Source organism: Delphinus delphis, chromosome 9, assembly GCF_949987515.2.
Source record: "Delphinus delphis chromosome 9, mDelDel1.2, whole genome shotgun sequence".
NCBI lineage: Eukaryota > Metazoa > Chordata > Mammalia > Artiodactyla > Delphinidae > Delphinus > Delphinus delphis.
The window spans coordinates 14,647,902-14,665,946 of NC_082691.1; the positions used below are offsets into that span (position 1 = coordinate 14,647,902).

Here is an 18,045-nt window from a genome sequence, read left to right on the forward strand (position 1 = left end):
ATTCTGAGATATTATTTTGACGTATATCAAGTGTGACTCTCATCATATACCTTGCTTTGCATTCCATGGACCTCTTCAATACAAGATTCATGTCTTTTTCAACTCTGGAAAGTTTTCTTCTAGTATTTCTTTGTTTATCTCCATTCTACCTGTTCTCTCTTTTTGCAACTCCTATCAGATGAATATTGGGATATCTAGATCTAGCCTCCATTTCTCAATTTTCCCTTTAAACTTTTAATTTTTTAGTAGTGAATTTTAGGGGGGATCATTCCCAGAATCACTCAGCTTGATATTCAGGCTCACTAATTTGATCTTCAGCTGTGGATATTCTATTTTACAGCCCATCCACTTTTTTGTTTGTTTACAATCATGTTTTTAACATCCAAGAACACTGATCCTTACTTTGTCAGCCTTTTTTTTTAGATGAATGCCTAATAATAATTACAAGTGACTCTCCAACATTCCTTCGACCCTGGTCTAAGTCAGTCATGGTAATCCCATTCCTCTTTTTGGTGACTGATTTGGCAACCTTTTTAGAGGAGACAGTCTATAGCAACTCTTATATAACTTCTGAAGTTATTCATTCAAGAAATAGGTGTATGTCTTTGAAATATTTAAAGCTGAGTAGAAAAGTCTGTATACACATTACAAATCAACAGAAAGCCTCAAAATACAAATTTCTAAAAAAGAGAAAAAGAAAACCAGTTTTAGCAAAAGATTAAAAACAAAGCCAGCAAGGTAGCATTAAAAAAAAAGGGGGGGTGAGGTGGGCAAGCAGACAGAGTGTGAAATAAACTCACAGAAAGACCAATTGTAGTAATATTAAAACTGGACCTAGTAGAATTTAAAGTTTGAAAAGCTTGAATAAATGGAACAGAGATTAAGTAGTTATGAACCTGTATGTGGTGAATATAGCACTGAATATATAAAGCAAAAAGAATTAGACATATAAGGAAAAATACATAATAGCAGTATAAGAGTTTATTTTACATTTCTCCTTGAGAAATAAGTAAAGATATAGAGAATCTTACCAGTGTTTAATAATATTGATTTAATGCTTATGTGACAAATTGTATCAAATGACATACTTATCCTAAAGAAATATTTACAAATTTTATTTGCTTGGCAGGCTAAAAAGAAATCCTTAATAAATTCCCCAAAGCAGACTACATACACTGACTATATGTAATAGAAAATCTGTTATTAACAAAAAAATAAAAAATAAAATATATCCAACGACCTGGAAATTGAAACACACTATTCTAAATAATCCTTGGATCAAACAAGCAATCAAATTTGCAGCCACTAAATATTCTGAAAACACAACATTCTTAACCTACTGGATGGAAGCAAAGAAATAATCAGAGAATTCATAGCATTAAAATAGTTTCTTTTAGAATTGGAAGGAAGAAAAACAAATGGACCAATTATTCAACTCAAGAGGTAGGATAAATAAGGGAAGTAGAAGAAAAGAATCAAAATCCAATTCTTAAAATAAATGAGAAATAAATGATAGATTTTTATTCCCTGGTGGTGAGAGGACAGAGGTAGAATGGGGCAAATCCTAACTAGTCTAATCAGGGAAAAGAGAAAAAACACACAAAGGATATGTAACAATAGATGAAAATGTTTTTAAAACACTGAGATTATTAAGTACAACTGTATGCTAAAAACATTTTAAATATAAGATGGACTATATGATGAATTTCAGAAAAAATAAAATTACCAACATTTACTCAAGAAAGAGAACCCTGAAAAGATCAAGGACACATGAGGAAATGGAGAAACAGTGAAAGAATCACCTTCAAGAAAAAAGTCAGGTGTATTTGGATATAAATAAAACAGCATCAACTTAAAAAAAAAAATCATTCTCAGGACACATAAGCCATTCTAAATCAAATAAAACGCAAGTTTTCCAGTTTCTTCTGTAACACTATCAAAACCTGTTAATTAAAACCAGACTTACCTCTCATAAATAAACATAACTACAAAATACTAAATACAGGGTTAGTCAATAGAATACAGCAGTATTTCTAATGAATGGCTCAGTATTAGATTCTACTAATATAACTGGTGCCTATCATCAATAGATCAAAGGAGAAAATGCTTTACAATGAAAAAGCATTTAAAAAAATTTAACATCTAATCCTGATAAATAGGCTTCATGAATTCTTAACATAATAAACTATTCTATTTCTAATCTATAGCTTAAATTATACATGAGTGAAATACTAAAAAATTAAGACGTTCGTAAAATCAGAAACAAGAATGCCCATTATCATATTCAGTCAACTGAAAACTATTAGAAATAATAGAAGTAATGTGGCCAGTTTTTTAAAAATGACAGCTTTCCTATATAAGCAGACTAGTTTAAAGTATTATATTATTTATAACAATATGAAGAGCCCATTTCTAGAAGCAACAACAACAAATTTTTGGAAACTCTTAAAAAAACCAACATACCAGAACTACAGTAAGGAAACTTTCAGAACTTTTAATGAGGAACATGCAAAAAACCACCAACCCAAACAAGAACAACAAAAAAACCCCACACTAATTTAAACAATATGTTTCTAGTTAAAATCCTAAAAGGATACTTGGTGAAAGTGATCAAAGTGATTCAGGAAGTCCCAAGGAAAAACAGGCAGAAATAGACAAGCTTTGAAACAATGGACAATTAAATTATGTGCCATCTTAAAACAAATACTGCAGCCTGATATGTGCTACACGTAGTTTATGAAAATATAATACAAATGTACTTCTAACCAGAAGAGAAAGATCAGGGTGGAACATAACTGAAAAGCCCAGAAACAGACCCAAATAAGACAGATGACATTTTAAAACTATGGATAGGATGAACTATTTAACAAATACTGTTGGCATAGTTAGTATAGCCATTCAGAAAAAGTATAAAGTTGGATCCTTACCTCACAATATTTAGCAAAATAAATTCTAGAACAGTTTAGAATTAAGTGTAAAAGCAGAAAGCCAGAGAAGTAAAACAAAATTGTGTAAAAAGTAAAATAACCTTGGGCTACGGAAAACTTTTCTAAGGAGAAACCAGAAGGAAAAGATGAATAGATTCGACTACATGTAACTATTAAATTTTCCTTTATCAAAACACACCACACAGTATTTTTAAGATTATAGTTCACAAAGGGCTACCTACCTTCTATAAAAAGCTCTTCAAAGCAACAGAGAGGAAATACCTAATAACTAAACATATGAATAGTTAATACACAAAAGACACCCAGCTAGCATGTATATAAATTTCACTAGTAATCAGAGAAATATAAAACAAGATGACTTCTCACCTGTCAAAATGGCAAAGATTTAAAATGCTTAAATACCCAGCATAACTAAATGAAAAGGGAAAGTAATAGGAATGTAAAACTTGCAAACCTTTCCTGAGGGCAATATGGATATAGCAAAAGTTTAGATGGGCATTCTTTAGGTCAGCAACTCCAAGGAAATTATGTACATTTGTGTGTTTGTACTTACGCAGATTTTCCTCACATTATAACAGAAAAGTTAGAAATATTTTGTGTCCAGCAACGAGGAATTGTTAAGTTTTGGTTCTTCTATAAAGGAGTAATTTACAATCACTAAAAGAGGATGGAATTTAATTACTGACATAGAAGGATGTTCACAAAATATTATTAAATGAAAAACTCTAATTACAAAGCTATGGGCAGTATAATCCCACTGTTGTAAGAAAAGACATCCAACACATGCAAAATATTAATGGTGGTTATCTCTGGATGTGTTCCTACATTTTTGAATATGTACAAAAAGTAAAAAAGAAGGGTTCCAGGTTTAAAGCATTGTCTATAAAGCATGACACAGCGGTTGTAACAAGTTGCTCATCCTCATCAGATAAGATTATTTCTAAGAGTCTGTTCTGTATATGAGCAAGAAGAAAACAAGGATAAAAATAGCCTGGATTTTTAGGGCAGTTTATTTACAGACTATCAAATACAGTCTTTTTTCTTTTGTTAAACAAATGGCTTATATTAAACACATTAGATTTAGGAGTTATGAGACTTTACTAAAAATTCTTGCAAAAAAGCACACCTTTACAACAAATTAACTTAATTGTGAAAAAAATTAAAGTGTGATTCACTACAGAGCCTCATTTTCAATGTGGCATTTTCAGTAAGAAAATTTTTTTTTAATGGGACATTTGATATGGTGAAAGGAATAAGACCCACAAAGTGTTAGTCTACACAATTCAAAGAGCAAGTTCTTTTCCCATATGATCAAAATTTTGTTTTCCCCACCTTCAACTGGATCCCTTGATAGCTTTTATCTTAATAGCTTTTATTTTTAATTAAACTAGAAACAGTTTAAGAAATTATCTGGAGAGGCCTTTGGTAAATGACAAACCATTGCTCCCCTTATAAAACCGCTTAAAACTATAAGAACTTGAAAGAATTTAAAAGCAGTGTTTGTTTGCAGGCCTGCTGATAACGGACCTTCCTCCTACAGACAGAAAAAATGTTTAAGTGAAAGATTCAGTCTTATTATCTAATTGTTAGATATTTAGGTAACCATTGTTTTAAAAAAGAAAATGAGTCACCTCCTTTTTAAAGACTATCCATATATGAAACAAACAGCCTCTACAGGCTCCTAATTAAGTTTTCTAAAATTTTATTTCCCTGTTTTTTTCTGAAGCCTTTTTTTTTTTTTTTTTGCGGTACGCGGGCCTCTCACTGTTGTGGCCTTTCCCGTTGCGGAGCACAGGCTCTGGACGCGCAGGCTCAGCGGCCATGGCTCACGGGCCCAGCCGCTCCGCGGCATGTGGGATCTTCCCGGACTGGGGCACGAACCCGTGTCCCCTGCATCGGCAGGCCGACTCTCAACCACTGCGCCACCAGGGAAGCCCTAAAGCACTATCTTAACTCACAGTCCACAAACTATTTTAATCAATAAACCCTTAAAATGAGTCTTAAAATTTCATGGGTGACAGCAACTCTCCAACAAATAATGGATTGAAGACTTGGGAAACATGAGTTGCATGCAGAAAAAGCTGCTGTATCAAGAAATACATAAGGGAATTTCACATGGGAGATAATAAATATATTCTTCTTTTGGTAGGTCCAATCTTTTTCTATTTTCATCTTCTCATTTGCAACCTGACTTACCTGTTTCTTTCAAAAAAAACTTAAGTAACATTTTATGTTCCTTAAATTTCACCCAAGAATACTCAGTGATTACTGCAGTTATTATAACATACAGAATTAGTGATTTCCCAACCCTGTTCTTTTCATTAATCCAAATTTACTTAAGTATTAAATGATATGAAAGGATGCATTAAGAGTTTTACTACCATATTTCATCAATTTTAAGAAACATTCTTTCATATAATAACATCTCTGAACTTGGGAAGTATATTACAATTGATGTATCTTAGCCTTGAGTTGTGGTTTAACTGGCAACACTTTTCCTAACTAGTGCATAAAATACTGTTGTCTCACAATCAATGCTGTCTTAGGGTAATATTAGGAGCTATAGTTCAAATCTTCAATTTCAAGCAACAATTTCCTTGTCCTCCCAGCCACTCTCCCAACATAAATACATAACTTAAATGTTAGGAAAAACTATCCAAACACAGTTCAATTTTATATAAAATATTTAATTTTTAAAACACAGGCTATTCATGTCACATAAATATCTTCAATTTTAGGTTAGCTGCTACGGTCAGCAGAATTATCAAGTGTGACTATTAAGAATAACTTAGATACTGTCACTTATAGGAAAGTCTAAAGCTCTAAGACTCACCATATTAAAATTCCAGATACTTGAATACTGTAGCTATTTTGCTAAATTTCAAAATATTTCTTCACTTCCTGCAATGTAGTTTTATTATAAGTTGTTAGTATTCAATATTCAAATAAAAGAAAAATAATTTTTCTTCCATTCATTTCTTTCTCCCCAACAACAAAAAAAAATTCCATCAAAAGACATCAACTCATTTTATAGCAGTAAAATGGTGAATTATTAACTTGAAACTATTCTGTTACCAAACTATAATGCTTCCCATGTACTGTTTTGAAATGAAGGTTCACAAGTCAGATAGTGGGCACAGGATTAAAAGACTGACTTTAGAACTGGAGCCATTTCCATTTGATAACAGTTGTTCCAATTTAAGATTCCAATCAAAAAATAAGTTACCGGGAGAACAGTTAAAACAAACGGTGAGTTGGCACAGCTCTCCTTTCCAGAGTCTGTTTTGCCATTTCATGCTAATGGCAACACTGGTTATTTACCTTTGGTTCCTTTCTAGGATTATTATAATGGTATGTGTGTTTGAGTGCACACACCAAGTTAGTTAAACTTGACACCATTACAGTTGAAATAAGGGTTATCCATCACTCTAAAATGAACTAAAATAAAGTTACTCTAGGTGTGGCAGAAGAAGTTGTAGTAAACCTCGTAGGAAGTGAGAGGAGAGAGAATAAGAGGGTTTTTTTGCACTACTTTTTCTTTTTACTTCAGTAAATTCAACCTAAGCAATGTTTCTAGTTAACGAGTAAAATGAACAGTTAACTTTGTCTTAAAATGGCAACTGTATAACTTAAAATAAGGTGTTCGCCATCCCTCCCCCCATGAACTTTAACAGAATGATGCCAATTCTGTTATTAAGCCTTGTTTCTATGCTACTGCCCTCCAATTATGCATGGCAAAAGGAAACAGGGACAATGTGGCAGCCTGAAAGAAAGTGGTACTCTGAAATTCTCATTTAGCTATTATTTTCAACCATTTAAATGACACAACTTTTCAGACCTTGTTCTCAGAAGTAACAAAAGGTGCTGTTGGGAGTTGGACTCCCTTTCTTTGCTCTCACTCCCCTATCAAGAGAAGGTGGTAGTGGAAGGTAACACAACCCAAAGAAAAGGAGAAAGTGTGATAGGCAGAGGGAATGAACCTAAGAGGAGCCCAGCAGGCAGCCCCTAGACACTTGAGAGCTCCCTGCCTCTTCAATACAATGCATTGATTCCCTTTAGAAGACAAATGGGTGTAAAGGTTAACTACTTTCTCAGACCTTAGGCTTACCTGTTAAGGCACTTACTTACCCTCCCCACCCCACCCATATTTTTCATATAAAACCCGCTATTTCATTTGAATGCATTTTGCTAGGCTATGATAATCTGCAAAATAAAACAAAAATAACGTTGACCATTTTTTTTTTATAAAACTGTTCCATCAAGAGAAAGGTTGTGTTTTATTTTCTGAAATGAGCACAAATTACACCTTTCACAATAACACTGAAAGCAGGTGCAAAGACTGACAGTGACCTTTGACTAAAGGTAGCTTTGTAAAAAGAAAAATACCAAATAAATCAGTGCCCTTTCTGATTGTTGTAAAACTGGAGGCGGGGAGGGGTTGGTTGTTTGTTACATAAAAGTTGGTCCAAACTTACAAAAAAGCACAAATGTGCATAGTTCAGAAGATCTGCAAGAGGGCCATAAAAGACTTTTATGTCCCTAAGATTAGCATCCACTTAAAACTGCAAGAATACAAAATAAAATTGTTAACTAGAATTTGTGAAGATGTACAATCAACAGATCTAGTTTTTTAGAACAGCATGAATTTAAGCAAAGGTTTTTTTTGTCTTTTTTTTTTAAACTATTGTATGCAAGACCCTTTTCCACATAAAAATAAAGCTGTTGTTGAATTAATATTATTCAAGTCTCTTGGATCGCTGCCTTAAACTGCAGCTAGAAAAGTCTTTCCAGATAAAAATGATGTGCCTGAGGAAAAACAGATACTCAGTATGGTAACCCTCTGCCTCGACCTCTGCCAGCTGATGTGCTAATGTGTCCCCTGTATCCTTGTGAATACCCAGGTCCTTGGGCAGGAGAAGTCCAGGTCTGTCCATGCATGAGGCCAGGGCCACCTGGGTTTTCCTGTAAGTTACCACCATAGTTATAGTTGTGCATCTTTGCTGGCAAAGGATGAGTACTCTCTGGCCCTGTGGAAGGGTCACTGCTGTTTGCCAGGACTGCAATGGGGCCATGGCTATATTCAAATCTATGGTCCTTGTCTCCACTAAACAACATGGGACCTGTATTGAGGTAAATGTCTCCATATCCAGCTACTGAACTGGGAAATGACTCGGAAAAGGCAGAAGGCTGAGGTGGACCACCAGAATGAGATGAAGTAGTACTGTAGTTATCCAAGGACTGAATATCTGAGTTTCCAATGAAGCTACGTCGTTCCAATGGTGGAGCAGAGGCGCCTCCTAGACCATCACTGCTCACATAAGGAGCAGAAGAGAAAGAAGAGGATCCAAAATTGTCCTTGTAGTCTGAAGGGGGCATATAAGTGTCTCCTGCTTGGTAGTCAATACCACTTTCTCTTTTGGGATCATCCTGGGGCTGATGCTGAGCAAGCAGCTGTAACAGGGCTGCTTTCACTCCAGCATGAGGGTCAGTTAACGAAGAACTAGTGGTGGGTACATGCTGGTTTTCTGTCCGATAATCTAGATCTTCTTCAGTGACTGGCGGTGGTTCAGGTGGCTCAGGAGGTCGCTGATCAGGAGGCAGAATACGAGGCCGATCTGGTTCTGGCGTGAGCTCCAATATCCTCATGTCTTGGTGCTGGATGAGGTCATCTTGCCCTAAGTGAAACGAGGCAAAAAAAGAGAGTCGAAAGTTACCATAGAAAACAAAAATTTCAAAATAGTTAATGTTTTCTAAAGAGCATTAGAAGTTACATCTCTGGCAAAACACACACACACACACACACACACAAAACAAACGAACAAAAAAACGCAACCAACCAAACAAAAACAACCCAAAAGTCAAATGAAAAAGAAAAAGGTATATGTAACTATTAAAATATCGCCTGCTACCATTTGAGTCTATGGTGACAGAAAAATTTTGTTGTATTTGGCATCTCACATGTACCTATTTACTGCCTGAAGAACAAAAGCTACTGTATACATAAAGTTTCTGCCTTGGTCAATCATCCTGCTGCAACTGGAGTGAAAGATTATTTCTTAACCATAGGTTCACATGAGAAACGTTGACAGCATTCATGAGTTCTATCACCCACAGATAATTCGTTAAAGAATCAACTCCTAGGAGTACACGGACTAAGAAACCAACCTATAACCAGTGACCTGAGAATTTTCAGGACCTCTCCTAGCAAAGCTACTAAACACTACGCGTTATAGCTAATCATCAACAGCAAGAAAACAGTGTGAATGCAGCCGTTTAGTGGTCTGCTACTGTACACTCACCCGACACCGGAGTGCTAGGTTCTGGAGGTGGCCTGAGTTGTAATGACGCTTCATGTCCCGATCCATTTTCCCTCTCTTCCAGTAGCACATCTTTCTGCTTTGACTGCTGAGCCTTTATTAACTGAGTCAACAGAACTGCAAATGCGCTCTGCACAGCCGCCTGGGCAGCATCAGTCTCCACTTTAGGCTGGACGTTCTGAGAAGAAGGCTGAATTCCTCCCAGCGGTTTCGAAGACTCCTGTTGTGGTGTTGATGGATCTGTCTGTTTTTCACCTGTTGCCAAAATTCCAGCAGGAAGGTTTATTTTATTTAGCTGCTGCTGAGTCTCAGAGTTTACCTTAATGTTCAACACTTGGACAAAATCAGTCACACTAACACTTGTTTTAGTTTGTAGTAGGTTTAGTAGGATTGCCAATTCACTGTGGTTTAACTGCTGTCCAGGGCCTGTTTTTACTAAAGACAAAACGTGTATTAATTAGAATTGCCATGATTCACAGCTCTCCCCACCCCACAGAATGGCTCTGTATTACCCTATTAAAATGTACATTCGTGGGACAGTGTTTGAGAAATACTGTGAAAAGGGAATCTCTTTCTAGTTCAATTTCATGTACATTTAAGATGTAACGGCACATAAAACAAAAAAGAAAAAGAACTGCAGTCCCTTTTGAATAAATTATCTTTAAGGGTAAATACTTCAAAAGGAAAACCAAGACCACCATTAGAACCCCATACTATAGACATGACCAGGAAATAGCACCTGAGAATGGGCACTGGATGATGATCATGATGATGATGACGACAATGACGACTATAATTTTAGGTTCCTTTCTGAGCATTTTATATCCTTTATTCCTCACAACAACCTTATACGGCATGCTTTATTATTGGCCCCATTTTTTTTTTCACTGAAGAAGAAACTGACATCCAGAGTGACTAAATAACTTGCTCAAGTCACAAACTCTGTAAGTGGCAGAGGTGAGATTTGAACCCAGGTATTCTGATTCCAGAGTCTGAACTCTTTTTTTTTTTAAATAAATTTATTTATTTTATTTATTTATTTTTGGTTGTTTGGGGTCTTCACTGCTGCGTGTGGGCTTTCTCTAGTTGCGGTGCGCGGGCTTCTCATTGAGGTGGCTTCTCCTGTTGTGGAGCACGGGCTCTAGGTGTGCAGACTACAGTAGCTGTGGCTCGCGGGCTCTAGAGCGCAGGCTCAGTAGTTGTGGCACACGGGCTTAGTTGCTCTGTGGCACGTGGGATCTTCCCGGACCAGGGCTCGAACCCGTGTCCCCTGCATTGGCAGGCGGATTCTTAACCAATGCGCCACCAGGGAAGTCCCCAGAGTCTGAACTCTTAACCACTCCCTGTACTGCTTATATAAAATAACACGTATTTTCTAAAAACCTAACCTTATCTTTCCAGTAAATTCAAACTGGGATTTTGTAGACTGTCTGATATAATGTCTTTTATTCAAACTTCTTTTTTTTAAAGTTAAGCACTCTTGGTAAATTAGGAACTCCTACAGAAGCATGCTTATCATGTACATATAAGGTGGCATTAATTCATGACCACGAAAACAGTTGTTTTTCTTTTTCTAATTTTCAGTTTAGACTTGTGATGGTTTACGTAGGTTCTTGTGCAAGTTTATCTGAGTCATACGTAACAACAAGGCTCAAATGTACATAATACTATATATGCTAAGTGATAATACAGATACTGATAAGCAATTTCCATAACCACAGATGACAGACTAATAGTACTCCAAGATGAAAAAGTGATGATTAATGCTTTTTTAAATATATTCTCTCTTTATATATTTTGATATACTTTTTATTACTTCTTAGTATTTTTAGAATAATTCAAAACAAACTCTTGCAAGTTCTCCTTGTGATCCGCAGGTATTAATAAGGAACCATGCTTGTTTGCTACACCCCAAGTGCCAGTTTTCCTCATTTTCCCTTTCATGTCTCTATTAACAGAGGTAGTCTCCATGTGAGCTCAGAGAAGTACACTTTAACTGTGGTGTCTCATCTACACAGAAGGGGCATTTTTATTTCATGGCACTTATTGATGTAGAAAATGGAGCAAAGAGGATTCATTCCTATTTCAAAAAACTAGAAGCCTCACTTCTTAATATTGACAGTTTGAAAAGAGAAGGGAAGGAGGGAGGGAGGGATAAAATGAAATTCTAAAATTAACAGAGTTGTAAATATGCAAAGCTAAGAAACAATAACAAAATGAGCCCAGAATTTTTTTATCAGCGAAAATAGAGTGAAATAACTACCCTCTATTCCACTAGGCTTCCTAGTGGAATAAGGACATCAGTTCCGTGAAGAGAAGCAGAAATAAACACCTGGTAGTCTTATTAAGGAATATGACAACTGTTGCCTGGGACAAGTGACCACCATCCAAATTTCCTGTTACAACCATCTCAAATCCTTTTTCAGTAGTGGATGGTATATAAAACAGGTGATATAAACACAAACCAAGAAAACTTCTTGTTGCTTCTGTCTTTCTCCAAATTTTACATAGTTTTACCATGAAGAGAAATAATACTGAACTTGATATAGATAGCCCTCACTTTGTACAACAAATAAACATTTTTTTCTCCTAAGCTACATATACATAAAATATTTTCATGTACAAGGGGAATTCACTATTTCAAGAAACTCTGAAGAATACTTTTGAACAACAAATAACAATTAATTTTGGTTTTTAAAGTAACATGTATTAGCATTTTAATGTAGTCTGACCAAGGTCAACTCTAAGCTTGTAGACTACATGGGAAAGCATTAAGGTAATCTTTCTCAAGCTTTCTCAGCTAATCTACTCTATATTTATATTTAACCACCAAAAGTTCAATCTGATCCACAGATCTGTTTTAACCAACTAACTGAGCAGTCAATACTTACTCATCTCTTAGTAAGTGCTGGGCTATTTTTCATGTTTAATAAAACACCACCTCCACACATACATGTATTTCTTTCTTATCATCTCTGTCTTCATAAAAATATTAAAGCTGAATGCTTTCTGGATTCATGAGGCAAAATGAAGAAGTGGATTCCATTTTTTTTAAAGTCGTTAACTAAATGAGAGAATGAATTTAACTGTACTTCTGACAACATTGAAGAGGTTGGTTCCTCGTGAAGAAGCTTACTCTTACAACAGATTGAGTCCGACGAAGAAATTTAACTTTCCCCAAAATACCCTTCTTTATCATACTTCAAGTCACTTCTGGCACAATTTCAGATTCCAGTCTGAGATTCTATAATATATTGGGAAATATATTAAAAGTAACCTGAGAACATTACAAACAGTATGAAAGAGCTTCTACTCTGATTCCGGGCTGTTTTCCTTTATCTTTCTTCTTACTCCTGAAAAGCATCCACAGACATTGAATGCTGTGCCTCACAGAATAGTGTCAGTAAAAGACCTACTGAGTCTTGCACTAGGGGAAAAAAGAAGGCAGAGAAAGCTGACCCACCACTAATCATATGTAATTTGATGCCTTCTTTATAAATTAATCTCACCTTGAGATTGCTTAATATTGTGGTGCCGGTAGCACTGAAACATCTGTACTGGCACAATCGAATAACAAGGAAATGTTGAATTCAGTGTTCAACTTTTAGCCACAAGTGCTTTAACACTACAGCAATATAATTAACGCCAGCCACAAAACAATGTGAAGAAGATCAACCCATGGAAGCATTACTGACCAGGTGCTACATTCGAGTTGCCCTGAGATTTCAGTTGTGAAGACGGCAGCACACCCTGAGGCGTGTTAGTTCTGCTGTCATCCATGCCCAGAGACAAGTCTTTTCTGGGGGCTTTAATTGTGGAAACGTCATCAGTCATGCCCATCTGCTTCTGTCTTCTTCGCTTTTTACTCCATAACTCATGACAATCTTGCCATAAAGGAAGGCTGGAAAAAAAAGTATTAAACTGTTTATCCATGGCATTTCTTAACAACAACAACAACAAAATGATAATATATTTACTACATAGCCCCAAAGCTGCCACCCCCACTCCCCCACAAGTTAATCTTGAAGATTTCACACACAGGCTTTGTAAACTCCTCCAACACAAATCACCCTTAATGCCCCCCTCCTTCAGGGCTTCACCTATACAGACAAACTATTTTTCTGTGGCTTCTGGATAATCAATGAATAATAACTTATTAAAACTATGAATGAAGAATATACGTTCACAAAAATAGGTTACTATTAGCCTTGGTGCAATCTTTTAAAGCCAATTTTTATCATAGTACAACATACATTGAATAGGACATGGAAAAAAAAGTGAAAAATATGCCACTTGCAGAAACTAGACACGGAATTAAAAAGTAGCAAAGGCTAGGACATAAATTTGCGAAAAACCTTCTAGTACAAGCTTTTTACTTTTTGAGACCCTCTTATTTGCTTCTATAGTCAAATGCTCTAAAATTAAACTGATTGCTACAGAGGAGTTTCAAAAATAGATTGTAATCCAGGTTCATCAATCATCATTGAGAGTTCTGAATAACTAGCAACTATCAAAGTTATCCATAATTCTGAAACAATTCTACCTCGTATAATTTCACAAAATTGAAACACTGCAGAATAACTTTTGTTTAAAGAAAGACAAATATTTGATTTATAAGTATTTTCTTCTTACCCTAATAAAAAAAATCCAGTGGGAAGTTACTATGATATCTATTTTAAAGATAAGAAAATTGAGGCTTGGAAAGGTTAATAAACTTGCCCAGAATATCTATAAATTCCCTTAAGCAGCCCCAACCTGGTCTTCAACCTGGATATGTTTACCTCTAGGGATACATGAAAACTTTCTGAGGGAGTATACCTGGAATTATTCTAAAAGAAATTCCATATCCGTATGTCCTCTTTCCTAAAATTGGTATTTGAGAAGGGCCTGCATGTTCAGAAAGTTCTTTCACACGTCTTCTTTCACAATTAGTTTTACCTCATGTTATAAAATAAAGGCATATGCAACAATATGGTCAAATCTTAGCAATATAATATAATATTAAGTGAAAAAAAAGTCATTCCCAACAGATTACAAACAGCATGACACTCTTTCATAAAATTAAAAGCAACTAAAATTGTAAGATATAACTTTTTATGAGTACATATAGATGGCAACAAAAAGTATATACAAAAGAAAACAGGGATGATGGTTACCTCAGGTGGAGGAAGGCAAGCGGGACAGGTTGTGGGCGGAGAGGGTATGATATGAGTAAAGTAGGTTATTGTCAAGATTCTAGCTTTTATTTGGTAAGGTCATGGCTGCTTCTTAACATCATTTAAAATAACTAATTAAATTAAGTAACTAAAAGAAAAAAAGGGAGCCATGCATGGACTAATGATGAGTGACACAAGGATTATGATTAAACCAAGTCTATGCACCTGAGGTCCAAAAACAAAACAAAGGCATACCTCTCAGCCATCTTACTATGGTGCATTGCCTCAGCGTGTAAAAACCTCCTGGAGTAACAAACAAAGGGACAATTTGAAATATTGATACTGGGAAGCTTTAAGCCATCAAAAACCTTTCGCGTGTGTGTGTGTGTGTGTGTGTTACAAGATGTGTAACCTTAGCTTCTGTTGGGGTTATTCTGAATTCAGACATACTGCAGTACTGCAGAGTGGGGGGACTGAAGTGATTTCATTTTTTTCCCATGTTGATGTTCAAGGAATGCATTGCTCTTGTTGGAGAGTCCCATGAGAATAAAGCAAAGAAATCCACTAAAAAGGGCTTCTGTTCCCTCCCACAATTAAAACGTTAAGAGATTCTTTATGGATGATCTCAACAGTAGGAAAGATAAACATTACCCAACAAATAGCTAAACAGGATAGAGAGGTTAGTGATGCTGACTATTAGACGTACCAGGAATGTTTCCAGGACAACCAAATTTTTAATGTGTGCTTTTCTAAAGGTTCAAATACCGGCTCAGCCACTTACTTATTGTGTCTCATAGGCAAGTAACTTGACCTCGGTGCCTCAGTTTGCTTATCTTTAAAAATGGGGTTAACAAGACAATCTACCTTGTGGAGTTCAGGTAATATATGTTAACATATGTAAGCGCTTGGACAGTGCCTCTCACATAGTAAGAATTATATTCATGTTTCGTCATTCAGCAAGGTAGTTTAAAAGTATTTTTTTATCATATCATATCATGAAATATTTATTCCAATTATAGTTGATCGTATTTATCTTATGAATTGTTTAATGCTTTTAAGAAAAAATAAAATTATAGACAAGCTGCTGGCCTAATTCACTTCTTAGCAATACATACTCTTTTCATTAAGTACATTAAAAAAGTGTGACAGGACATCTAATAAAATTAATGGAGTTTTTTTTTTTATTACCCCACTCATTTGCTTATTCCTAAAAAAACTGATAAATTTAATACACATGGCTATTTCCCAAAGGAATTCCAATGCCTTTCTTCAGAGTCCTTAGTTAAATTTTATAATTTTAACTACCCATTACATATGACAAAGTAACTAGATGTTATATTGTTTATATAATTTTTTATTTAAATATCACATCAATATCACTATAATTTCAACCTGATTGCTTTAGTGATGTACTTAACAAAGATGTACCATAATTTATTGCTGGTTTACAGAATGTTTACCAAAATGTGTACTAACATATTTATTTTTAATGCAAAAGTGCAGTCGGGTGTGTTCTCATAAAAGTTAAGTGAATTTAGGTGATGTGTTTGACAATATGAACAGAATTTCCTATTATGTGGCAAACATTTTCCACAAATTGAATGGGATACATCTACAGTTCCAAGATTTCGACAAAAGCATATATTTTAAAAATGTAATAAGAAACACAATTTAGCAAATGGATTGGTTAAGTAGTACTGAAATTACATGTTGACTTCCTAACCTTTTCTAAGTATACTGGATTAAGAAAGTGCGAATACAAGGAAAAGCAACAAGTATAAGAAGAAGTCATGTAATAAATATTGGTAAAGCTTCTTTGGTTTATTTTCTTAAAATTTGAAAAAAAAATGATTAATGACTGGATAAGAAATCTTTGGCAAGTCATGTGGTTTCCAATTCTTTACTGTCATGAAAATTAGAGAAAGAATCTTAAGTTGACATCTGAAAGGTCATTAAAATAATTTTTGATGACAGAGCACTGTGACTTTGGGGACATAATGTGGAAGAAGTTCAAAGAACTCAGTGATTTAACTATGACAAAACTCCATCCAGTCTCAAATGCTTATTTAAAAGAGTACTTACAGAAAGTTTTAAATCACAATTAATGTGGAACTATATCCTCACTCTAGAATAAGTAATATTAATTAATGGATACGCAAATTGCTTGGGGAAAAAAATCTCAGCACTATTTCATTAAGGTTGCATCTCCAACAAAATTTACTAATTTTTTTCTTTTTTTTAAACTGAAATATGTACTACTAATACATGCAATAATTTAATCAAGAAAAAAAGAGCTTCGTAGTCAGAGGAAATTTTTAAATTAAATTTCCATTTTTATACATATATTTGTTTTAAAGAAGTACTATAGGGTAATCAATAAAATACTTTCAAGCATAAATATATGCTACATTAAAAACGTGCAGAAGCAATGTAAGTTCACACACACACACACACACACACACACACACCCCCCCCCAACAGTGTCCAATTGATGAAGAGTTTGTTCATACATTTTCTGAGTGAATGTTGATGAATATCAAATGCTAAGGTATTTTGATTCCACTAAATACATTTACAAGATGATTTAACTGCTCTATTTTAAAGTGTCTACACTTAGACACTGAAAATTATACCTTTTGCAACTATTTGAACCCTTGATTTTAAAAATTTAGATGTCTATTTAAAATGTGTTCAATACAGTTTTACCAGAATTCTTTCATGTGGACCACTTAAACCAAGATATCAATTTAGTACTACCAATAATGGGAGAAAAATGACATTATATTCCTCTTGATGTGATACAGCAGGAAGCACCTATCACTACCCTAGGTAGCATTCTTGCCAAAAAAAAAAAGAAACACTAATTACTAATCATGAGGTAGTAGTTAAAGTCAGACTGTAGAATGCTTTACAAAACAGCTAGCTCTTCAAAAATGTCAATGTTGTAAGAAGTCTTCCTCAGAGACTGAAGAGACATAACAACTAAATGAAATGTGTGAGCTTGGAATCAATTGTTTATCCAAAAAAACCAAAACCAAAACAAACAGAAAAACAGACTACAAAGGAAACTATTGTGCCAACTAGAGAAATCTGAATATAAACTATTAGCTAATACAATGTTAAATTTCTTATGCTTTATAATGATATTGTAGTTATACAGAATAAAGTCCCAGTTCTTATAGAGAACATGGTGAATTATTTATAAGTGAAATGTCATTCCCACAATATAATATGCAAATAGTTCAGGAAAAAAAGATATGGAGTGATAAATCAAATGTGTCCAAATTTTAGTTAAGTGTTTGACCCTAGATGAAGAGCATATGACTGTTCATTGTAATATTCTTCCTATTTTTCTGTATAGAGTTGAAATTTTTCCAAACCGAAAGTTTAAAAAAATTCTTTAAAGAGGTACTAAAGCCAAAGTTTCAAGACTGCTGATATATACTGATAAGCAAAAAAATCCATGAAACAATTCAACAGTGAATGATTCAGGTCCCTCAACGTGTCAGATGATAGATCCTTTTTGCCTTCCAAATCATCCCACAAAGGCTATTCACATACAATTCAGTAAAAACTAAAGCCAAATATGATGGTCTCACAGAACTATAATAAGACCAATCTAAT

At 34.8% G+C, this 18,045-nt stretch overlaps 1 protein-coding gene across 3 annotated transcripts in view; it reads right to left on the minus strand.

The window, feature by feature from the left end:
* Positions 1 to 3,755: 3,755 nt before the first annotated feature.
* CDK13 (cyclin dependent kinase 13) overlaps positions 3,756 to 18,045 on the minus strand; it is a 113,522-nt gene continuing 99,232 nt past the window's right edge. Inside the window, exons 12-14 of one of the 3 annotated variants that reach the window (XM_060020215.1) lie at positions 12,961 to 13,166; positions 9,248 to 9,520; positions 3,756 to 8,623 (exon numbers count right to left, since the gene is read on the minus strand). In XM_060020215.1, the coding sequence (XP_059876198.1) occupies positions 7,773 to 8,623; positions 9,248 to 9,520; positions 12,961 to 13,166 (1,330 nt within the window). In that variant the 3' untranslated portion in view covers positions 3,756 to 7,772. Of the gene's footprint in view, positions 8,624 to 9,247; positions 9,701 to 10,323; positions 12,510 to 12,960; positions 13,167 to 18,045 lie in introns of those variants that run through there. The other 2 variants (XM_060020213.1, XM_060020216.1) reach the window with 2 other exon arrangements.